The sequence below is a fragment of the Amia ocellicauda genome, chromosome 23, assembly GCF_036373705.1.
Source record: "Amia ocellicauda isolate fAmiCal2 chromosome 23, fAmiCal2.hap1, whole genome shotgun sequence".
NCBI lineage: Eukaryota > Metazoa > Chordata > Actinopteri > Amiiformes > Amiidae > Amia > Amia ocellicauda.
Genome location: NC_089872.1, coordinates 5,557,738 through 5,583,555, shown reverse-complemented (window position 1 = coordinate 5,583,555; position 25,818 = coordinate 5,557,738). Strand labels below are relative to the sequence as shown.

General features: G+C 38.7%; 1 protein-coding gene across 1 annotated transcript; it reads left to right on the top strand.

Annotated features, from left to right (window-relative positions):
* Positions 1-1,269: 1,269 nt before the first annotated feature.
* crip3 (cysteine-rich protein 3) lies at positions 1,270-25,647 on the top strand. Its single transcript, XM_066696742.1, has 9 exons — positions 1,270-1,446; positions 7,219-7,313; positions 15,897-15,954; positions 17,785-17,925; positions 19,728-19,802; positions 22,262-22,356; positions 23,225-23,282; positions 23,633-23,739; positions 23,845-25,647. Exons 1-8 carry the CDS (start codon positions 1,404-1,406, stop codon positions 23,707-23,709), a joined length of 642 nt encoding a protein of 213 aa, XP_066552839.1. The 5' UTR covers positions 1,270-1,403; the 3' UTR covers positions 23,710-23,739; positions 23,845-25,647.
* The last annotated feature ends 171 nt before the right edge of the window (positions 25,648-25,818 follow it).

Sequence of the window (25,818 nt, the reverse complement as noted above, 5' to 3'; positions counted from 1 at the left end):
CTAACAACAAAGAGTTACATTTATATATTTGTATTAGTGTTCTGCCCTCACTTTAAAAATAATATAGAAATGGGAGTTGTGGAAAAGACTCCCGAGGACTGGAAACAAAAACACAACCTGTTTTGGTTTAGAGAAAATGATCACTTTTGTTTTTACAATCACAGTTTCAGTCCACCTTGTTTGCCTCTTTTGAGAGACTTTTACTACATTCTGTACTGATTGACGTGTTTTAAAACAGCTTTGAAGTTTATGACTTTAAAAAGCACCATTCTATAGAGAAAGACTAGAGGGACCAATTTAAATATGACATTTAATCAGTTGATTAAGTGATAGGGAGTAGGCGATTTATTATCCTAACATGTAATATATAACTATACTAATAATAATAATAATAATAATAATAATAATAATAATAATAATAATATAACTCAATGTTACACGTGTCTTTAATTAAGCTAAGCTATGCAGGACGCAGTAGTCACATATGTCAGCTTTTTACGTCATCACAGTGACGTGTAAACATACCCACAGATTGCAGCAATGAAACAGTGCTGCACTTCATTTGTATACAGACGTTTCTCAAACTGGTTACTGATAAAAAAAGACGACCCCCCCATCGTTTCTTTTCAGGGGATATTGAACAACGTAATTTTGTTTTGCCAGCAGACCGGACATACTATGTACATAACCTTAGTCCGATGAGGAGATATGAAGCACATCTTTTTGTTGACGTTACAACACCCATTTTATTTATTTGTTTACTTTTCTTTTTACTGCAGTGGGGTCGTGACATATCCTGACATATTCAATCAACTAAAACAAATGAGAGGGAAAACAAACACGACAACTGACATTGTGTGTATGTCTGTAACACAATTCTGGGTGTGCAGATCTGTAATTGATTGATTGCTCAAAACGTTATTGTATCACCAACCTGTTGCTTCATCAATAAAACTCAGAATTGCTGCAACTACATTATTTTCAAGCCGTTTTTTCCGACCGGGTCCTTTTTTGTGGACTTCACCCACAGGTCAAGTTCGTGAAGCGCAGATTTACGCAGTTATGCGCGGGTCTGCGCTGCTCCACCAATGGGATCGGCGGACTTCTGTTGATCTGCGCACAACTGCGTGAATTTGCGCTAGACGGACGCGACCGGTTTAAATGACATGTTCACCAACCAATCAGGAGCTCTATCATGTCATCCCACCCGTGTGAATTCTGCAGGGGGCGGGACGCCGAGGATCTTTAAAGTTGAATAAGTTGGCGGCGCGGAATTGGGAACTGGAGAGCAGATCTGTACAGCAGAGTGGAAAACAGAGCAGAGCAGAGCAGAGCAGAGCAAGAGCAAGAGCAAGAGCAGTCGGGATTAAATTTTCAGTGGTTGGCAGCTGAACTTGAGCAGAATGACCTCCATCTGCCCCAGATGCGAAAAACCTGTCTTTTTTGGTAAGATTGATTCTTGATTATTAAGATATTACATAATTATGTTGCATTATTGTGAAGAATGCAAGCGAACCTGTTACTGTTCCAGACAGACGCGCTGACCATTGGGGATCTTAATTGAAATGCCGATGTCGGTTCTTGGTTCTATTGGTTCTCGGTTCTATTACTAAATTTAAACCCATCAACAAAAGAAAATTCACTAATTGCGTGTTGTGTAATTTTAATTATAGGCGGTCCATGAACTGTTATAATGTAGCATTCATCTACCTACCATATTCTAAACGAAGATCAGCTTTACTGCATCTGTGTCTTTGTCTATATTGTAATGGAATTGCAATGTTGTATACAGCGGACATAGTTGATGTTCCTTTTGAAGGGTTAAAAACAAGGGCACTCAAAGTTTCTCCTCAAAATGTGGTATGATCCCCATTTGGCATGTTATCTGTCAGACGTCAGTAAAGAGCTACATTAAAGTATGCATTGCACTGGTGTGTGCGGTACACATCTGTTTTTTAAAATAGTTTCCTCTTTTTGGCTTTTTGTGATCCCCAGATGGAACCTATCCGTAATTGAATACAAATAATAATACAATAAAGCAGCTACTGATCAACCATCAACCTCTTCATTGTGGCTTTAGTTCAGTAGTGCAGTGTCTCTGTATTCAGTGACCACAATCCTTGTCTTCAGGTCACTTTTGCCCTCCATGGCATTCATCCTCGACTCCACAAACTGCAACGCACAACTCTGCCTTTCTCAGATGTGCCAGGCTCCCTTGATATGAGCTGTTCTTTTTTTTACATAACAGCTGGGGCTGAGATTTTCCTCCACACAGTGTGAGTCTTTGTTGGCATTTCTGAAGTGATTGGCTGTCAGGGAGGTAGAGAACCAATAAAACTGATATTGAAATATGAACGCCACTTTTTATTTTTAGGGGGTTTTGTTTCAGCAGTGTAGATGGCCATGACATGAGTAAGCCTGTATCTTTTTAACTTGACAGGGATTCCACAATCAGACGCTAGAGTTATCGCTGGTCCACATGAAGAGCAACGAGAAATTAAGTAAATCAATAAAATGCAAGGTTTTCCCCTTTTCAAGAGATATAGCAACATTTTGAGTTCAGGCTTGTGGCGAATATTAAGTTAAACCAAGCTTTGTTGAGGTTGGTCTTCTACCATGTCTGTCCAGTGTCGGATACAATCCTTTGTATTTGGAGGTTCAAATCATAGCACCCCCCCAAATCCTGAAAAATGAAGCCTTGTAAATATTCCTCTAATGGCCATGAAAAATGAACAAAACAAATAAGTTATGTAACCTCCTGGCACAGGCTGTGGTACTGGAACCCCATCAATAGCTGATTGTCACTGTGGGGGACATCAGTGTTTGACAGAAACCTATTCAGCTGTGGCATAATTGTGTTTGGATGGATAGTGACAGTAATGGTTCCAGGAGCTAAAAGGACTGGTGCATCTCTTCTGGGGGGCGGGCTATACTTCAGCATAGTCTATCTTTTTCAGTAAGAACTGAGTGATCCATCTCCTTTTTATTTTATTTATTTTTTAAACAAACTACAGATAGAAGTTCTCAATGTATAAACAAAGTGTAGGGCAGAGTTGAGGAATTGTCATATTTAAAGGTCTCTATCAATTAGAAACTGAGAGGCAATCTGATGTATTCTCTAAATAATGACTTAAATTAAAGTAAATTAGACCTGAGTGAAAGTGGAATGAAAACCAGAAACCTTTGTTGTCTTTGAAGACTGGAATTGCCCGGCCCCAGGGGCAGGCTGACACCGGGCATTAAAAACCGAAGGCTTACACTTCCCTGGTCTCCACAGTTAATTATCATGTTTACAGTTTATCCCAGAGGTGTTCTAGGGGTATGAGGTCCAACCTATGCTCGCTGTGAAATGTTTTTAGTACTGTTCTGTGAACCACACTCCTGGTGTGTTCTGCTGATGGACATATAGGTGCTAACAAAATACCATCTGTGGGTGCCAAAATATCAACAACCGTGTCATATGTGCATTCTAGTGCAGGTGCTCTTTACAACTAGCATATCATGTCAAAGTGATTTCAGCTCTGATGCTTGTGGCGCAGTGCAGGGTATTGGCAGTAATAGGCTGCAGATTATTACATTTAGCTTAGGACTAACACACACACTCTGCATAACGCATGACATCTGGTAAAATGCATAGAGGGGTCAACCATAGAGGGTGGGGTTCAAACCAAAAGCATGAAACTTATGCGCATCTCATTTCCTCTGTTCGAGCCAGAGCTAAAGGAAATTATATAAAAGAGTGTCCAGCTAGTTTAATATAGATCACTATGAGGTTATGGGTGAACTGCAAATAAGTAGTAGCGTATGAATATTTAATAAACAATATTTGTTCCACGGCACTTGTGACCTCAATGATGAATGAAAGCATCTGTAATGCATCACGGATGCTCCTGTTTGTGTCGGCCCTGCCTGTATCTTGTGTGTTTGTGAAATGAGGCAAATGCTTCCTAAATGATCACACACCGTGGTGTCCATAGGGTTTAATGTCATCTTTCACTAGAGATTGCCAGCGATTTAAACTTATCATAATAGCTTGGCTTCAGTGTATGTGGGAGCTGAGAGGGGATGAAAATGCCCATGCTTCAATTCTCTGTTTTTAAGTGCCTTTCCTATTCTTCTTACAAAGCAAAATAAATAAAATAATAAGAATGATCTGGTAAGTTATATAACTAAACCCGCTGAGACAGGAAAAATGTATGAAGGCTATTTTTTTCTAACAAACTATGTAAGCCCTGGACTAAGAAAAACATGGAAATATGTCTTTTCCCCAAAAAATAAGTTCACCATGGTGTTTAAAGCTGCAGAGTGCACACCGAGTGACTTTGCATGAAGCATTGGCTACAGCAATCCTTTAACAATTCACAAAAATGTCAAGAACTGAAATGCAGGAAAGCAATTAAAACTGTCCGCTCCTCAGAGGCAGTGGAAGAGGCCCACTCGGCTACTTGAGCTGTTCTGAGGTTTCCACAAGCGGATTTTAAAAATGAACCATTAAGAACTGGCAGCGACAATATTGCAGTGTCATTTTACAGTGTCTTATATGATAACCAAATGTCTGCATGTCAGTTTTAGATAGTTGCCATAGGACTTTGGGCATGACCCTCTGTAGGTTTCTTTTATATAAATGCGTAATTTTAAAGAATTCACAATGTCATACCCTGCATTTAAATGTAGACTAATAACGACAGGTCTGTGTAAAGCTTTGACTATGAAAAGATATTTAACTTGAACTAAAGGAATCGCTGAATAACATTGTTTCATTTCAATACTTTTTACCCTGACTAATAATGCTACCAAGAGTCCCGGACGTGAACTAGTCTATCTGCTGCTTTCACAGACCATAAATTAGCCCTAGGCTTGTCCAATTTTACATAAAACAACATTGGGTATTCCAAGATTAATACTAATCTGGGTTAGTGAAACCAGCCCTTTTTGACTTACACATCATGTGCACCCAAGTCTTTGAGTTATCAGTGCTAGTTAGTCATGTGGGTGTAGATAGTGCAATGTGTAAATCCTATTCATACTCTGATGTATATTTGAGTCCAATAAGAGCACCAGACATCCAACACTCATCCAATATCTTGATTTTTGGCAATAGGAAAGAATAAAAAACACCCCCATCCTCATATAGTAAACTATGATTTATTTACATTCCATGGAGATTTCCTGTTTTCTTTCTTCAGTGTAGTTCAGTGTCACCAAATGGAAAATATCCCTATTTCTTGAGCAGGTGAAATGATTGTTTGGTGTAAGAGTTTACAGGCTTGCCTTCCCCCCCCCCCCCCACCTTTTTCAATGATTTGCATTTGAAATTCACGTTTTTATGAAAAAACAAGGAGAGAACTGGGTAAAATGAATCCTCCGAAGGTATTCGCCCAAGAACAGCTTGCTGTGCTGCATCTGAGTGTGAGGGCACGTGTAACACTGCAGTGACACGCAATGACTATCCACAGCCCAGTGATCCAATTTACAATCTGCCATTTTGACTTTCTGTAGTTTGCTACATTGTCAAGTTGCAGGTCTTCATAATAGTTGGGTTAGTTAAGAGAATTTTTGTCTTTCAAATGAGGAATGTGGGTGGGTGTGTTCTTGCTCTCTTCTTAAGAAAATAAAATAAAAATTAATTTCTAACGGCATTATTGGTTCCTGCATTTTGACTCCTTGGTGCAATGTGGGAAAGTATGGACTTAAACGTCTTGAAATGGTCCACAGCTGATTGTAATGTTTGTTTTTTCATATGTGGGTGCCAAGCTTTCCGCCTTGATAAGACCGCAGGTTACACGGTTATCCTGTGGGGACCCCACCGAGAGATGAATTGAGATGCATTCTCATGCAGTCAATGTGGATTACAGCTGCTTAGTGCTTACTGAGGTGTGAAATGTTTAGGAGTCATAACACTGGGGGAAACTGCCGCCGACTGTATTGTAGCTTATTAACTTCTGTGAGCTTGACATTCATGTCTGCCTCGGGGTAAATTATAACTGTTTTATCAAGTAGTCTATACTTCTGTGTATAAACGGAATTGGGAACCATTACCTAAGCTTTCAATATAGGTAGCTTCTTGAAATGAAAGTAAGCTTTTTTTATTTCCTGCATTGTTAAGTCCAAGTCAAAGGATTTTATGAATATTGTACTCTCATCACAAAGTCTGAATTCCATAACATTAACACCACTTTAGGAAAGCCACTCCCTTTTGGTACATTCATCTCTTGTTTTAAAGGTGTTTGTAATAAGTGGGACAACCTGAGCTAGCAGAGTATTTTTTTATACCTTCGTTCCCCCTCTTCAATTTCACGTTTCTGTGGGGCAGAAACTGGATTAACTTCAGGTTTTTGCCAGTGTGAAGTGAAGCATCCCTATGTGACGCCCGACTCCCCCTCCAAGAGACCTTCCAAAAATGCAACATTTGAATCTAATGCACTTTCTGTCCTAGTTCTTTTGTAGAAAATACTTATTATGGTTGGACAAGCATTGGAATGGGAAAGGCTTATTAGATTATGTGCATCTTAGACATATTTTTTCTCTTATTAACTCCAATACCTTATCTTTAAAGGGGATATTATGTTGCATAATGTGATGGAAGAGGAAGCACAGCTGGTCTCAAACATGAAGAACTAAAGGATTGATGTAATGTTTGATTTTCCACCCCCTTTTCCCTCTGGATTTTTTGTTCAGGTTGGGTAGAACGAACAGCATTGATAATTATCACACTGTAAGCTCCTCTCAGATCTTCTCGCTATCTCGCAGAGTGTGTCACTAGACCCGTAGAGACCCGGTGGGATTTGATCATTGCCAATGTTTAAATGTAAATTAATGCTGTATTACACCAAATGGAAAATTACAGCAAAAGTTACAATTAAAGAGATGTAATGCATTTGTATTACAAAGTATTCATTTGGTTTAGGTCTGTATTTCTGTTTGCAGTTACTAGCACATGAAAATCAGGATTCACCATCAATTGATTGATCACGGATGGATTGGGTGCCAAGGTAATTAAGCGCCAATACTACTAGAAGAGGTAATGCTTCATTTGAAGTTAAATAAAGGGCAACTTTTGTTCCCATTTCCAACCGTCCCAGTTTGACTGCAGAGAGATCTTGCCACCTTGGAAAAAGTGGTCCCCTTCCGATCTGAGCCGCTGCTGTGAAGATTCAACTGCATCGGCTCTGCTGACTTTTCTTTTTTGTTTCTACTCTTTTCTTTCTTGCATACCAGCTGAAAAAGTGAGTTCCCTGGGGAAGAACTGGCATCGATTCTGCCTGAAATGTGAACGATGTAATAAGACCCTGTCTGCGGGAGGACATGCCGAGGTAAGGAGCTGCTGGTGATACCCAATCCTACTGAGGGCTCGGGAGAGAGCAGGGGAAAGAAGGCCTCTTGGGTGATTTTCTGTGGTTGTCTTACAATTGTAGGGGGGGTTGTTGGAAGAGAAATGCCTCCTGATAGATTTATTTGCCAAGTGACCCAAAAACTGATATTCTGATTAACCATTGAATATTGGTCTTAACTTGTTTCAGTCAACTCCAATCTAGTTTTCTTTAGGCTGAATACCAGTGTTCAACAGTTATCATTGATTAAATCGGTATAGTTTAATGAATATCATTAAGTCCACTACATGCTAATCGCCAAGGAAAGCGTTTCAAATGGACGGTAATTGGGAAATCTGGAACACTTCAAACATTTTGGCTTCAACTACATCATTAACTCAAGATGATTGTGTGAGTGTCTGACCCACATAATGGGTTGCTACAACAATAAGGCCTGTGTATTCAACAGAACTGATGTTTGCACTTATGTTTGTGTTTATACTCCATTTAAATCAATCAATTTTATTATCAGGTTCTTTAGTCTCTTTATAGTATGGATACGTGGTGTGGGGAGTGCTTCAATAATCAACTGTTTAAGGCCTTGATTATGGTTGAGTAGATAAAATTAATCATAGTCACCAACTGGCAGCTTTTAAACTGTCTTCTATGGCTCTTGGTGTTTTCCATGCTTCTGGTTGGTGGGGTTGGGGTGAGAATGCAATCTAAAGGTAACAGTCAGCTCTACATCTCTATGATAAAGGAGATTGATATGATAGTTATATTTAACTGTGGGTTAGGGAAATTTAGTCTGTTATGTTTGTTTCTGCTCTCTAGTAAACTACTGTTGCTTCTATGCAAACCTGACATGAGATGGCTAGAGCTGAGATTGTAAAAAGCCAAATCTCTTAACTGGCAGAGGTTATGCATTTGTTTAAAGAAATTGGGAAATAATTAGCCTTTTGTACCAAACATCCCTCACAGTGAAAGCATTCGTTATGATTTATTTCTGTTTGGTTCTGTTTTGTGGTCATGTAGCAGTCTTGTTTACAGATAAACCCAAAGTAATTTTAGAATCCTGATGTCAAGTCAGTGGAGGGGGAGTTTGACCATTGACCCTTGACCAGGGTCCCGGCAACGAAAGGTCATGGAATTGGAAGCAGACCACTGTTGTTTTTGTGATGAGATGGGGCCTGGTGTTTTTGTTGGGGGGGGGAGCCAAAAAAAAACAGAGGAACAATTGAAATTACTGTGTGGTTGATTTCCTTGGAAGAATATTTGTCTCGGGGCAAAGTACTGTATTGGTTAAGTTTTTCAAAACCGTTATTGAACCACATAGGGTTAGACCATTATCTCCACAAAGAACCAGGGCCAGAGACTGAGAACAAAATTAATAGATAAAGTAAAACTACAGTACATAAAAAGCTTCATAAACCTCCAAGTTGAGTGCTCTGACCTCTGTCAAGATAGAGGTCAAAATGCTAATTCTTGATACTAACTCAGGCGTGAACATTTTACCTTCATCCATATAGGCTTTAAAACATTAACAAATGAACTAGTAACATTCCTTTCTCTAGTATAGGATTTCAGATGGCCTAAAAGAGGTATAATCTTTCATATTCAAAGGGTGTTGTCTTAGTGTCTGTACAGATAAGATACCCAGCCAGTATTGTAGTGTTTTACACTTGAATAGCTACATTATTTTATTACCATAACATATCACACAATAGGTTGTGTACATATCTCCACTACCAAATCATTAAATGAATCAAATCTGCATTTTCTTGCATGTTGGGTCATGTAACCCAATGTACCATTATTAGATTCAAAAAGTAATCTGGCATAATTCAACGGTACTATAGTGTAAATCTGAATGCACTGTACAATAAATTAATATAAATAAACCAATTAAATAGCTGAATGAAATGCAGAAGACACTGCAGGCTCAGAATTGGAGTCTGATGTCTTTGAGCTACAAGATGACACAGGCCCAGGGCATCTAAAATCCCATCAACACTAATTAAACGTTCCTAATCTGAGGCTACGACCTAGACCAAATCAAAACTACAGGACCTACAGGAAAATTGCTAATTACATATTTGTAATTAATAAGTTTGTTAATAAGTGTTTTCAGACTTGAAAAAGTAAGGGATTTTACAAATTGACACAGAGTTACAGTGCATATAATTCTAAATCACTGCATCTAAATAACTGTTTTAGTGTAGGCTACTCCCAGCAATATTAATATTGGTTGAGCAAAAACCTAGATGGGTGATGGTGATGGGTTTGTCAGCCACAGATATTGCCCAATCTCTGCCTTGGCCTCGAACGTTCCTTTTGAGCCTTGGAACTGAACATGCTCAAACAGTAGCAATAGAAATCCCAGTGAACCTGACACCATCTCCTGTCCAATGGCACCAAACCTGCATTGAATGATTTGTGATATATAATGGATTCCACGGCAGGTTTGATTGTCCTGTGCCAAAGAACAAGAGCATTTTCTGGCTCGCTGATCTGCAACCTGGCTGTGCAATCAAATCCACATCTTCTGTTCTCTTCGCCGCCTTACAGTTTCCTTCTCCTCGGGCCGAGAACGCCAGCCAGTCCGTAAATTTTTGATGAAAGCGGGCTAGGATTTAAATCGTGTCTCATTAGCACTTCCAGACCTCTTCCGCAGTATCCGATGACCCTTTTCAGCTAGCAGAATGAAGATGAAGAAGAAAAAAATGCCAAAATAATTAGTTCAAGGTGTAAAGAAGTAAAATGGAGACAGTTAATTTCCCTGCATCAGAGGCCAAAGCAGGTTAAAGCATCTACAGTTTTGCTGTGAATTTAATCATGAAAGAGTAACAGTTTGGATTTATTTATATCAGTTACCTGTAGCTGAAAAACTAGAAGTTCTATTTGAACCTACAGGAAGATTCGTAGCATCTCATCTCTATGGTTCTCTACAGAATTGAAAGGTGTTTAAATGACCGATTGTTACCAGTTGGTCTTGCACACTTGTAAAATAGGTTTGTAATTCTACAATGTGTTTAAATATTGTTTTTAATATTTTGTGCGATCAATGTTTCATGTTCAGCTCGCTCTTTGCTCGTGAGTGTATTTTATTGTTTCTTTTAACATTCTTGACAAAAGAGTGATTGATTTCTACCCCCTACTGGGTAGCTGAAGGATGTCCTGCAATTATCCAGGAGAAACCGAGGGATCGGAAATTCAGTTCTCATGTGTTCCTTCAATGTAGAAATTGGAATAAAAGCAAACAAACAAGACCCTTCTGAACCATGCAAAAAAGACTATTTAGGACAAAGGAAATCGCACAGACTGGGGGTGTAAAAGACAATCAAAACTTTGGAATGGTTTTCTATATATTTAATGATACAGCGCAATACGAGTCACCTTGATCTAATAGACCTTTAATAATCTTGTGTTTTTGGAGACCGTAGTTTTAAGAAATCTATTTATCTCTCCGACACTCAGTAATGATTTAAGAGCTTTGTCCTAATACTGCCCATCTTGGATTAAAAGTTGAAGCAATTTAAAACCTAATGAAAATAGTGGATTACATAGAATACTGTTTAATCCTTTCCATTTTAGATGGAAATCCTTGTGGATTGTAGAGAAAGCCAGAGATACTGAATGTCAGTAGCCCAGACTCAATACATGGTGCCATCCTGTTTGATTCTATTCAATTATTTTTCAATATGCTAGCCATTTGATTTGTGTGTGTTTTTGTTAATCCTAGCCTGGGATAACAGCCCTGTAATCTGAGAGGTCTTATTTGTGTGGAGTAGACCTGCCTAACATTGTCTCGGGTCTGCTTGCGACTCTTGGCAGTTGTGAATACTACATTATGCTCTGGTACGGGGATGTCTTTGCAGAATACCTTTGATTGTTCGGAGCCCCCGTTTGAAGTCGGGTTGACATTCTAGTCCAGGCCAAGTCTCGGTGCTAAATCCCACAGTGGACTCGGAGCAGAAAGCCGGTAGTGTTCCTTATCGCCGAGCTCTCGCACACTGATTCCTTGTTCGGTGCTCGGCTTTATGACTGGCAGCCAACTTGCTAACAGAATGGGATAGTGTTGATCGGAACAGAGTTAAAAGCTAGGAAACATCTCTACAAATCACTAGAGTTTGACTTTTTTTTTCTCCACTTCATTAACCCATGCTATTTTCTTTTTCTTGGAAGTGTAATAGTGACTGAAATATGATCTACCTTTTCTTTTTTTTTTTTTTTTAAATGCCTAAAGACTTTTCCTATTGAGGCATTTTTCACATATTTCCAAATTTCTCCTACGATGTGCCAAATGTTAAGGGTTTCAGAAATCCTAAATAACTATAACTATCCTTAATGGCTCTCTCACGCTGGTAGCTCCTTATAGTGGATCCACAAAAATCTGAAGTGGAACAAAAAAAAAAAACAAGAACAACCATTCCCAAGATCCAGTCTCGTGGACCGTTCTGAAAGAGCCTCTATTGTGGCCTTAATAAAATCGTAGCAAAGCAAAACCTTAATTAAGTGACTTATTGCAGCATTCAAAGCTCGTCAGTCACAGAGTCGGATTTCATTGCTGTGAAAATTAGAGGCTCACAAAATGTAGCCAATGTTTTGCCGTCTACAAAGCATATGTACAGTTGTACATTCAGCAGTTATGGTCTATGACTTAATCAGCAAAGTACTCAAACTGGAGGCTGTGGCTGCCTAAATACCAGTCTGCAAGCATCTGGACTGCCTGTCACAATCCACCAAGTTAGTTGAGGATAGTGAAAAAGAGCCATTTACAGTCCGGTATTTCCCTCTACTTTCAGTCACAAAATGGTTTAATCTGCTGAACCTCCAAACAGAAACTGCCAAAAGACTGAAGGAAAGCATTTTATATAGCTCTATAGACCTGAAAATATTGAAGGTATAATACAATTTCCGCCTGAAATCGAACGTTCAGATAGTCGCATCATCATTTAAACACTGAAAACTATTTGGGTGGGTATAAGAAGACGGGCTTTATCTTTGTTCGAAAGCAAATCGGTTAAACCCTAGCAGATTGGATGGACTTCAGGCCTAAACTGAAAGTCTAATGCAGTGTTGTCTAAGCATTGGGAATTGGGGTGGGAATGGGCCCTTGCACTCCTGAAATGGACTGAAATGGATTGCTTTAATGACCTTGACTTACATGGGGAATGTGAGAGCAGGGACAGGTTCTTCTGTTATCCAGCACCACCTTGTATGTGTCTGTTCTTTGCCAGATAAACTACACAGCTGCACATTAGCTCATACTTTCCTAGGGGCACATGCTTTACATTAATGAGGTGAATGCCCATGACTTCTAGCTTTGTTAAAAATATGACCTTTGCATTTCCAGCATGAATATTCATGAGTTCAGGAATATGGGTGTAGGTAGCTGGCTTTTTAAAGAGCAGTTTTCAAGTTTAATCCAGTTTAACCCTTTGGTATCCATTGTTAAGCCTGGTAAATTGGAATAATGTGGTACAGTGAACCATAGAAAATATACAGCAACTGTAAAGAGCTGAGATATTTCTGCAGAAAACTCAGTATCAAGGGAAAAGTGTCAAATGTAAATTGATTTGAAGTGATGTTATAGTTATACAAGGCACTAGCAGAACTTATTTAGGGTGTTATGTTCAATTGTGGTCACCATTTTACAAAAGGAATATTGCTGCTCTAGAAAACGTCTTCTGCTCAGGAATACATGGATAATTAAAAAACATGGATAAGACAACCCAAGGAATAGACATTATTCTTGTGTACACTTTACACAAGGAGTTGTAGGGGTCTGGAACCAGTTTCCCAGCCACATAGATGAAGCAGTTTCTTGGTGGAGGATGAGATTCGCCAACATGATGGACTAAATGGCCTCCACACATTTTTATGTACGAGTTTGGGTAAAAAAAAAAAAAAAAAATTTTTTATCTGGTATAATTTAAAAATGAAATAATATTGTGAAATCCGATGGAATTCTTAATATTGAATTTTAATACACAGGAAAGAGACCACCAGCTGATCAAGCTGGATGCAATGGAAACACTCATCTGAAATGCATTCTCTAAATCAACTGAAACTGATGCACCACAATGGCCTCATTCTGCCCACAAGACAGGGGAGACTTGCTACAAATACAACAACAACCAAACTCAAAACATTTGTAAAAACTATCAACAGATTTCTAACAGGACATTGCGTTTACCTCCAGCATTGTCATATTCTCCTCTGGCGTTTGAAGCAGGCAGCTATGCAAAGTTTTCACTGATTCTAGGAGTTTTCAGGTTTAATGCTGAAATAGGCATTCACAAGTATAGATCTGATTAAATCAGCAGAAAATCAGAGCCCTTGGTTACTTTAGTGTTACACTGAGGGGAGAAAAGGAGTAACTATAACTTGAAGCCACATTTTTAATGGCTCCAATAATTCAGTTTACTGTTACCAGTATCACATCTCTGCAATTAAAAAACGAGAAATTAGAGATTTCAGACCACCATTTGTAACCTGTTCTCATGAATACAATGATCGGTTGATTGGGAGTCAAAGATTTAAACTGGAGTTGAGCAAAGCCAGGCAGCCAGTAAAGAATCCCACCAAGAGCATTGATTAGTCTTGGTAATAGAATGAGATATTGATTTAAAAATGCAAGCTTTACAACCCAAGTCTGACAAAGTTATCCACAACTAATTTTATAGTTTCTACAGCTACAATTTTCATTTTGTTCATTGAATGACCCACAGATAAGTTATAACAATTTAATAATAATATCCAACATCCAATCTTCAACATCTTGCAAAGATTTAAAAAATAAATACATTTTTGAGGTAGTTTAAAAAAAAAATGTTTTCCTCATATTTATTTCTTTGACAGGGCAGATATTTCACTAAGCTTTGGTGTGTAACTTGTATTTTATTTATTTACTGCCCCAGCAAACCCATGTGGATATCTGACTTGTGGCAGTTCCAGTCTGTCTGAAACCACTTCCTGTATAAGAGACATTTATGGGATATTTTAGTGAAGTTTTTTTTGAATCTCTGAAATCTGGTTTCGCCTTGAGCATGATTTTTTTTTCTTCCAAATCTCTAGGGAGAACTAGTGACAGCATGACCTGTAAAAGCAGTTAAACTTAAATGACCATTAAAAGTTGCAACATAGTATCAGTCTGAGATTCCTGCCACCTAGATCTTGAAACAGAGATTTTAACTATTTAAAGTAGATATCTAAGCCTAGTCAGTATTGAACTTCAAATCTTAGCCATAAGAGCTGCGAAAATAACAAGCATGTGGATAACAGATTATGGTCTGAAACAAACTATTAAAGTTCTCTGAAGTGAGTGCTGGGTATATGGCTAGTATTTATTAGCCACTGTGCACTAAGTGAGCAAAATCGGCTGTATATAACCTCCAATATTAAATTGATCTGCATCTTTTAGTGGATAACTTTGACAGAAGCTGACTATCAAGTCCGTTTCCCAATCTTTGCATTTTATATTATATATTATTTTATTATAATTCTCCAAAATGAGGAGCTCACTCAATAAGACCATATCCTGAGTATTTTGTTTCTTGTGTATATTAGTCAGCTCATGGTTTTGTACTCTGTTATGCAATACTGCCTGAGGTGGCTCACTCTGTAGGAGTCTGTGAGCTGCACATCTATATTTAGTCTGTAGAAAGTGATTAGTAGGTGTAAGGCGGAGGAGTTGAGCTCCCAGGGCACTGAGAATTGCATTATTGACTTCATTCCTCCTCTCTCTTGCTACTGGAACTTTTGTTTGTTGTACAGATATTATTTTATTGGTCCGTTCATGGCTTGGAATGAGAGGCACATTTAGAAACAGTTTGCTAAAAATAAGAATGTGATGAGAGTAATGTTTGAAAGGATTTATTTTGCCCAGATTTTGCTTCAAATGTTTGTGCCACTTTACAATTTAAAGTTTGCTTCTAAAGGAGAAATAAATACAATTTTAAAGTTGAAATGGAAAAGCCTAGAATGCTTTATAATATTGTTACCCCTGCCCTGTTGTATGTGAACATTTGGAAAAAGGCACCTGATAAATGACTTAAATCATAATATTAAATAGTATATTTTGGAGGAACCATTGGAGAAACAAAAATGATTCGATTGGACCAAGAACTGAAAGCAGTCTAAACTGCCATGTTGCAATGAACCAACAAAGTAGACTCGACCTACTTCCATATTTATTTATCAGTGTCAACAGTACTTGGCGGCAAGCATCTGGAAGGCATCTGTGATGAGGAGAAATAACATCTTGCACTTTAGTTCTAGCTTCCAGAGTTGGTCTAATTTCATCTTGGTCAGGGTTTTGTCCGCAGTGTGTTGTCACTGGCGGAGATGTGGAATCTGTCAGAGTGTACAGCCAATGCCCTCGTTGTCATTTACGAACACTGTGTGTAAGGAACTACTTTTCCAATTTTCCAAAGCAGTTTTTTGTATAGGGCACTTGGTCAAATGTAGTTTTTACACTGAAATGTGTTGGTGCCGTACAATCATAAGTCGGCAGACATTTGTCATCCAATATAAACTGTATTTGGTGTTTCTAAAGTCCCATGTTCCCGTTTTGTTTCACAGCACGATGGGATGCCCTATTGCCACAAACCATGCTATGGGACTCTCTTTGGACCTAAAGGTAAGAGGGTGGGGCCTTGATGTAAAGCTCTTCCCTGTAGAATCGTATTATACAGTATATTCCAGGGATCTCGCTCCACCCAGAAAGTTGTCCGTTGTTACTTTTTTATAGCTTAAAAAGTACAGTCTTAAGTTTAAAACAATACAAAAACTGAACTAACAAACGAACAACAATGCAGGGCAACATGCAAATATTGAACTCGATCTAAGTGGAGCTGTAGTTCCACAGGAGTCGTTTTGCATACGTGTGTAAACGTGTGAACTTCAGCTAGCAACATGTTTTTAAAGAAGACAGTTCATGAATTTAGATTTATATTGTTGCATTAACAATAAACAGTTGTATCTGCACTAGAGATTTAATTGCTGAATTGTATGCAATGGCTGTTTTTCCCATTCTTACCATTTGCCTGCCTGTCAGTGATAGAGGCAGCCTTAAAACTATACCAGGGCTATTCGTGGTCTGAGAGTAGACACCTCAAAAACCTGCTTGGAGGCTTAGCAGCATATTTCCGCAACATCAGTCTAAAGTTGTCAAGTAATACAGTGAAAGGTAAAATCCAATCTGAAATCGCCATAAATGGCAAGAAGCTGCTTCTGTGTATACTTGCTGCAACTTGATCACAAGGAAGTGCGATTCAAAACAAAAACAAAAAACTAAAACGATTAAATGAATTTGCAATGCGATTGAACACAATGGAATGGCGCGGATGTAAAAATGAGCTTCGTGGGAATTTCTTTGAGCACTCCTAACGAACAGAGCGAATGACTCTAACGGGGACGTGTTTCGGATGGTTGGTTGAAAGGGTGTTCTCGCACAACTATGTAAACGCAACCTATCCGAGTCCCAGTCCTGCACTGTCTGAGGCCGGTTTCACCAAATGATTTGGGAGCGAAGAAAGACCTGGAAAGAAATGAAAGGCAACAGGCCCTCCAAGGATCGAATGGTTCTGGCTGTCTGTTCATTTCTGCAGACCAGCGTGATGTTTGTGAAATGCACAGTTTGAAAATAGTGCACAATATGGCTTTCAGAGACTGGCTGTTTTGTTGATTCAACACATTCCCAAGAAGAATAAGAGAAAGTATTTCCAGTTCTGCCATTCAGATGTCAGACTTGGAGTGGAGTTTCACCAGACCAATAAATCATCATAACCATTACAATAAAGACAAAAGACAAACTGTGCCATAATATTTACCTTAATGTTAAAACGCATGGCAACACTTTGTCAAAACCTTTTTGTTCCCCCATTTGGAGAACGTCTGCTACTTTTCTACAAATTAATCTAATGAGGACTTTAATTGGCTTATTCCCTCAAGTGATTCTTGATCTTTTTTTTTTTTTAGGATGAATAAAATAGCAGTTTATCCTCGCTGGGGCCGGTTTAATTTAAAATGATTTTAAATTAGGAGCCTGAACGGTGACACACACATTAAAAATGATTCAAAAATCTAGGCAATGTAGAGCGAGCTTGACCTGGGATAATAATTGCAAGTGTCATAGCGAAGGAGAGTACTCATTTAGCAGCATCGGCAATTGGAGAAAGAAGAATTAAGAAACTTTTAACCTTTGGTACCAGGATTTACCTCCCAGACTGAATACAAGCCTAACCACAAACCAAAAGTCCCAACCTTAAAAACAGGCATCGTACATATTAGATATTTAGCATATTAGTGCTACAGCAGTTAAACTAAATCAACCGTTATTGCACCATAACGGGCTTTTTCTCCGGGGCTTAAATGTATTGAACTTGCAGCATTGCAAAATATGATGGTGGTCTGGGTTGGCATGTGACTGTAGTGTGTCGCCACTTTACCCTGCCCATGCCGTTGGTAGGTGTTAACATTGGAGGTGCCGGCTCCTACATCTACGACACCCCACCACCAACCCCGGTCAACCGGTCCATGGACAGCCCCATTGACACCTCTCCCACAACCCCCTGGACGCCCAACCAGGTGATAAGGCCACAGACGAAAGGTAAGAGAAGGGCGGGGCAGCTGGGAGGGATCACTAATTTTTTGGATTTACAAATTTAAACCGAACAAATGAAAACCATATGAAGTTGTTATTAGTAATTATCAGTAATGTATTTATTTAGCTGAGGCTAATAAACAAGTGTTTAAATGATCTTTGGCTGTTTACATGAATTCCTGACCAGGCCAAATTGAAAGTGTGACAATGCAAGCAGTTTTTTGACTACTTTTGGAGACCTCAGAGGTTTCATTCAGACATTGAAGATAAGGATCTAAGTAATGGAAGAAAGTACATTATTTTCTCACCAGTTTATTTTTTTATTTTTTATTTTTTTTATTTGATGCGAGTCCAGAACACTCTTCAGCACAACTCTGCTAATGAGCTTAAAATAGAACTGGTATGAGATTGTCAAGGGATACGTGGCTAAACGATTTTAATGAGCGCCCCTGCTCCTCGCAGAGGAATTTTAATTGGCCAGTTTTAATCTTGCTTCCTTAAATATTTGTTTTAATGATTCTTTTCCTTTCAGCAGAGCAGGCAAAATCTATCTGCTATTCTTTCAGCTGGACGCTCCAAAAAAGCCAAGCGGGAGATATGCGAACATTAACCGCTCATAAGTGGGAGGTGGGCTGCGTTTGTAGGGAGCAACACAAATTAGTTCCTTCCGTCTTTCCTGTGGAGTTCAAACTGTTTGGCCCTTTTGCGAAATGGTATCTTATCTAGAAATCTTGCCCTGGTAAAGGAAGGCTCAGGTTTGCACTCCCCCTTGCAGAGTCGATTGAGATCTGCAACGGCATGGGTAGACCTTGGCAAATAATTCCCTACGTGTTCTCGGTTTCAACCTTGTGAACAAGTCTGGAGGCCTAAATCTGACACACAAGGCAAGTGCAGCTGAATGTGCTCGGACAACTTTTGCAAACACAACAGGCTGAAATCCACCCAGCAGCATCCCAAAGCCAATAGATGAGTGGGATTGCATGAAATGTACTACCCTCACAGCTAGACAAACTCATTTATTCTCCATGAGCTATGAATGAGTTGAAGATGTGGACAAATAGAGCATTTGAAGGAGCAAGTAGCAGCTTTTTAAAAACTGTTTTTCCCTTCGGTGTTATTCTTTGGATTGATGCTGTTTGAATAGTCCAGTCTAAAAAACAAACCAACCAAAATTAGCAAAGGACGTGATATTGTGTGTAGGGAGTATGCAAACCTTTGACACTTACTCTACAGAAATCGATACGGTCAGTCACTTTTTCCTAAAACTGTTCAGTCCACTGAAATATTTAGTTCCTCTGGGCTGAATCTGTGTTTAACACACTTGATGATCTGGGTATTGAATACAAGTATAGTTTATTCAACTAAGTGGGCCACTGAAATACCATTAGAACTTAAGGGTATGAATACTTTTCACTAGGACTGTATGTTTATGAATTATTTAGTAAGACTGCCTCATCTCTCCAAAAGATTTTCAGGTTTGAAGGGCAATTGCAGAACTGAATAGGTGCAGGTTTTGATCCACCCACACAGACCGTGAAGTCTTCAGACACAAACTGACACCCGCAGTGCCGCGGAGAGCATGTTGCTATGGAGACGTGGATTTCTGTTAAATGTTACTGTACGGTATGCAAAAAAAAAAAAATCAATCCAGACATGATAGGTTTCAAGCTGAGAAATTCTCTAGAAATGACATTACAGCTTTTTTACGTAAACATGATAATGAGTAGTATTATGATATGACCGTTCCTGAACACTGCTTCTAATTGTGTAAACGGTGTCACAGTCACAGCACGGTTTTGTTTTTCCAGTGGGCTCCACCTATGTGAAGACTTTTGCTGGTGAGACTTCGCTGTGCCCTGGTTGTGGAAAGGTGGTGTATTTCGGTAAGTGCCAAAACGGCTCAAAATATAATGTATTCAAACATTCCTACACCCTACACCCTCAAAGGAATGTTCTTCCAAGAAAAACAAAATAAAATACAAGGAGTTGTTCAGACTTTGCAGTGAATATATATATATATATATATATATATATATATATATATATATATATATATATATATATAATGTTATATAACTGTTTAGTGCTTTTAGTGCTGTGTAACTGAAAAGCAAATGTGTATACGTTTCAGTTTTTGTGGGGGGGGGGTAGGAGGGTAGGTGATAGTTGGCTTTTTACTAAAAATAACAAAAAATGCAGTGCATTCTAGTGGTGTCTATGGCAGAGCATTCTCGCATGCAGTGGTGTTGAGGTTTTGTTATTCATGGCTCTGTTTTGTGGTTCTGGGCTGAAGAGTCTTTTTTTTGTTTTTAAATGAAGGTAAAGTGATGTTCACAGTCATGCCCAACATAGGGAAAAAACGGAAGCTTATTTAATCCCCTCACCTATGTACATGGGTATTTGGCCTCACTTTGCATATATTCACAATGGAAAATGGAGATTGAGTACCTAAGACTGGAAAGCTTAAAGGTGCTGGGGAAAACAAAACGGAACAAAACCCTCTGGCAATTTTTGTATAATAAAACAAACCTTTTAAAAATATGTCCTCCAATATTTAATAATGATTTGCAGTGGTTAGTCCAAATTGGAGTGGTAATTCTCTAAAGTCACAGGAGAAGGGAGTGACTTCTGTGCCTGGAAACTTGTGATTCATCCCTCACAAACCGCATTTTGTCTTGTTATTTTTACTGTGCTGGGAGTTGGTTCCGGCCTTGGTGGCATTCAAAAAGCCAGGTCGGGACTGGAAAGGGTCCTTTTGTTGTCCGGCCTGGCTCTCTTGCCATCAGGTCGTGATAAATGGTCTGTATGGATGAGATGAGGACTAACTTGTTTGTACTGGCAGTTGGGAGCCATTTCCCCTCTTTTTTTTCTGACACTGAATCTACAGATTGTGCTCTCCTGTGCTCTGAGGGTCTCGGCAGTTTAAAAATAGAACTGGGCCTGTTTCGGGGCATGCCGTCCACTATAAATACCCTGGAAACACTTCTCATGGCCCTACAGTAGAGTCTTTATCACCAGCATGAATGCATCACAGAAATTCCACATCACAGTAAAACACACCCACTGCTCAAAGCAGCCACAGAAACTGGTCATTAAAATTGGAAAAGTTGAAGGGTATGTTTTTTTTTTTTTCCATTATTAATGAGCTCAAACTGTACCCTTTGAGAGTGCACGTTTATTTTTCAATTATTAGCTTTTTCAGTTTCATAATACAACTTCTATAGTTATTCCTGATTTGCTATCAGTTTTTTGATCAAACATTTAAGATCATGCTACAATATTAATGGATTTCATAGGGCTCTCCTTGAATTAATTTTAGATAGATTTTTTTTCTTTTTAAAAGCAATACTTTAAAAAGCCAGGACTGTATTGTCTAATTTATGCCTGACTCTGCTGTTGGTTTTCTGTCCAGCTGGAAGGTTGCTTCAGTAAGCGTACAGAAGGTCTTGGAGATTATTGCTGAAAATATACTTATTCTGGATTCTGTAGAAACCGCATAGAGACGTCTGCTGTTTGGATAGATTTACACCCACGTCTCACTATCACTTTTTTTTTTTTAACTTTTTCCCTCAATAAATCATTAGGTGCGGTGTCCTTACCCTCCCTTCACTGCAAGTATGGAAATGCCAATACAGTGACAAGCAGACCTGACTTATCACCAGCTGATTTGGCACCTCTTTGTCACATTATTTTCTCCCTTCCATTTGTGCGATTGGAAATGTGGCTTCCCTCTTCTGTTCTAAAGTTATCTCCTTCCTCCTTTTTGTTATTTTCAGTATCAATTCAGAGCTGTTTAGGGGACACTTGGTACAAAGTCATTTTTATAGCTTACAATATACATTTAGTTTATTTGCAATTACATTTTTAATTTCATTTTGTCACTTTAAGGTGTATTTGTTTTCTGTAGAAAATGTCACATTACACTGAATGCTATTACTGTAATGGTTTGGTCTCTAGAGAGTTTGTGTTTTGTATACCTCCCGCTGTGTCTTATTCCCTAAACTTTGTTTCCAGACCCCCAAGATAATAGAGGGTGTCAATACTCTCAACTGCAGCTTTATTGGTTATTGTTCAGCTAAGCAATTCCAAATAAGGCAAAGCTGGACATTGAAAGGGGAAAAACAAACAAAACATCTGAGTAACATTCAACCCTCAATGACTAATTCTGATTAACTGATCACAATTCAACATGCCAGAGACTTAATATCTCCTGATCCAGGCAGTGATTTTAAGCTTCCTGAACTGGGCAGCTCTAGGACCAGAGTTCGCTGCCCCAGACAGCTGGCCCAGGAGCTACAGTGGCCTAACGATGTGTTGTGCCATGTTTTCTGTCCCTCTGCAGCAGAGAAGGTGATGTCCCTGGGCAGAAACTGGCACCGGCCCTGTCTGCGCTGTCAGAGGTGTAAGAAGACTTTGACCTCCGGAGGCCACGCCGAGGTACACTTAGGGTAGAGAGTCGGGCTTGAGGGCAGTCATGTTCAGTAAATATAGCCACCTTTGCAGACTGGTAATTAATCACGAGAGCCACTACTGTTCATGTCATATAGCTAGAAATGGATGCCAGCATAATGGGGCAAGAATGGATCTGAGGTGTTCAATGGTGTACCTTTAAATCAATGTCTTAAAAAGCCAAGGACTCCACATGATTTTGCATTATTTTATGTAGTACCTTTTAGTGGCAGAACAGTTTGTAATGTGAGGGATTAGGCTGCCCTCTGGTGGGACCTTGAAGAATGGCAAGCATTCAATGGTATCCGTCTCACTCACAATGGAGCTGCTCGCTGCATTTTCACATCGTGCACATGCTTCACCACCCCGGGATACCAAAAACAACCCAGCAGCACAACTTTTTAAATATGATGGATTTGCTTATTTTTTTTCCAATTTAAGTTAAATGAGGACGTGTCACACAGCACTAGGGAAGTTCTAATGTTTCTGTCCTGGGGATCAGACCATTGGAGGCAAAAGTCTGAGCTGCGATTAAGAGAATCATTGAAATGTGTTGAAGTATTTTCCTCTTTGACAAAGTTTACTTCATAGGCTAACTTGAATAAATAATAAAAAAAGGAAATACTGCATACAACCAGTAAGGATGCAAAATTTCAATTTGTTTTCATTAAATTAGTCAAGATAGCATGTTCTACAGATTTATGTGCACTGTTCATCTTTCTATTGCATGTTCCTTCCTACAAAGCTATTCAGAGGTTCCTTTTTTAGACCTATTCAGCATTTCATTTGAGAGAAATGGATCTGCTCATCATAATGTGGTTTTAATTCCAGTCCATCTGCCTGCTTTTATTTACAGCATGAGGGGAAGCCATATTGCCATGTTCCTTGCTATGGATACCTTTTTGGACCAAAAGGTCAGTTTCACAATTTTTGAATTAGCTCTTTTCTTGTGTGTGGTTGTCTGTTTTCGTTTTCTTCATTTTGCGGTGTGCCAGCCTGTTCTGGTATTCGAAGATTAATAGTTTGTCTGTAGACTTCCTTTCCTTCAAGAAGTCGAGAAGCAGTGTCTTCTGGGATGCTGTGTTATTCACCACTACAACCACCTCCGTGGAACCAGCCATGGAGGAGAGAATGACTTGTAACACAGTGTGTTGAGAAACTAGAAATTAAATGACTGACATTTTAATGTTAGTTTGAAAGTAAAACCAGAAAATCAAAAATCGTGTTGCAAAATGGATGGCTTGAACCAGTGTCCTTGTTCTAGGAGTGAACATCGGAGAGGTGGGGTGCTACGTTTATGAGAAAGACAACGAGCAGACTGTGAATTCCAGCCAGTCCTAACTCTCCTGCCACAAATGGCGAATACGCAAGGTATGTATTTGAAATGTGAATATTAAATAAGAAACTGAAAATATCCTCTCTTCCTTATTTGGTGAGTAGGCAGCATTGCTGACTTTGATTTTGTTTAACTCCTAGTTTGTTCATGCGTCTGGAAGGGGCATTAAAAAAGCAGACATTTTATTATGGATTCCCTGGAATGAAGAAAAATGAATGAATGGCGATTTACTGGACTGCAACTGTACGTTCATATCTTTTGGACTTCCTGCATATGCTTTTCTTTCTCTTTGCGCCATGTAATTCTTAAGTGTATAAAACTAATTTTATTTTAACATGTATGAAAGATATTGTTTTGGCACATCTTAAAAGTGAACTGTTCAGTCTGTGTATATACTTATAAATGTTGCTTCAATTTGGCTGGCAAGTATCTGACTTCATGCAGGTAGAAAACCAAATGCATTATTCTTTCATAGAATGTCATTTACCATTTATGTAATCAGTGTTTAAATATTATTCTTCATATATTGCCATTTTATCTGGGAGTTGTCTCGGTGTAAAAAGGTGCTCGGTTTTTGAAATGCTATTTCTCAAGTCACGTGATATTGTTCGTTAAGGCTCAGTGTTGAAAATGTCTGGTGTTAACTAAGCATCTTGCAAATGGTACCATTGTTAGAAAATCGTAAACATTTCATTCCTGGTCTGGTCTAGGGATTCCTCTGAACATCCTTAAGATATTTAGATGTTTTTGTTACATAATATTGATGGCTCTTCAATACCATTTGATCCCTTTAAAATTAAAATAAAGATGTAATTCAACATTTTAGCTATACTACTGACTGCTAGAGTGCATTTAGGGCATAATTAGATTTGGATCTTTGAGAATTTAGCTCCAGCACATCGAAACAGCCTAAGACAATGTGGACTATTCTTCTCTAACTTGGAGATGGTTGAAATAATAATTGGTCAACCTCAGCAATGCAGAGTGAGGTATGAAAAAATAAATACCAATGTGTTGAATTCATTGCATTATTATCTTTTAATGGAAGATGACAACCAACAAGTATATGACGTTAGCCTGTTTAGTGTGAGTTGGTGTCGAGTGCAAAGGCTTTGCGTTTCCTGCATGGAAGCCACTGGATGGCACTGTACTACCTTTATTTTCCTTGGCTTATATCAGGGTTGGCCTATCGCTAATCCTGGTTAGACAAACTGTTACCTACTTAATGGATTGCGTTTGTGGGCACGATTAGTTGCAATTCTTTGGTGACTGCGGATGTATAAAGCCATGGGACTCTCGAGGAACAGGGCTGGCTTATGAGAGAGCGTCAGAGAGCAACGTCCACAAACCAATTTGCATTCCTATTTGGGAGTTGCGTTCAACCGCTTAATTAGCCGGCTAAGACTTGCTCTAATTTATGATCTATGTGACATGCCAAAACAAAAGCTGTCGATTTAACACTTTGCCGGGATTTCGGTTTTATGATATGATGTAATGATGCTCGCTCCTCTTATGTGTAATACAAAAAAAAAAAAAAAAAAAAGTCCTTGTGTTGACAATTATAATAAATGTAATGGCCTCTATCATGAACAATGTTAATATTGCTGTTAAAAAAGCTGCATTGCTGTGTATTTATGTATCTTGAACATGAAATACAAGGATGAAAAGGTAAGTTGTAATAAAAGCCCAGGTGGTTCCGACTGAAAGATTTGCTGGCATTTGAAGAATGACGATTGTTTAATTTGTATATAATTTGTCAGCTGTTGTACTGAAACCATTGTTTAAAAAAACAAACAAAAAAAAAACTGTTTGATTTGAGCCCTGAAGTGATGGAACTTAATATGAAAACTTCAATGCATAATAAGCACAGCAATTTAGTTTTGCTTTGTTTTTGTATAATTACTATTTATAACAGTCTTGAATAAACATAGTTTTGACACTGATGGGTGATTGCTTTTTATCCTTAAACAGAATTGAGAGATTTATTTTGACCCCACTTTATATATCCTAAAAGATTAAATAAGATTTGCTGTTGGGACCTGAAAAAGTTCATTAAAACAAGTGCAAACATTTTGGAGGCCTGCATCTAGCAGTGGATCGATAAAGGCTGATGA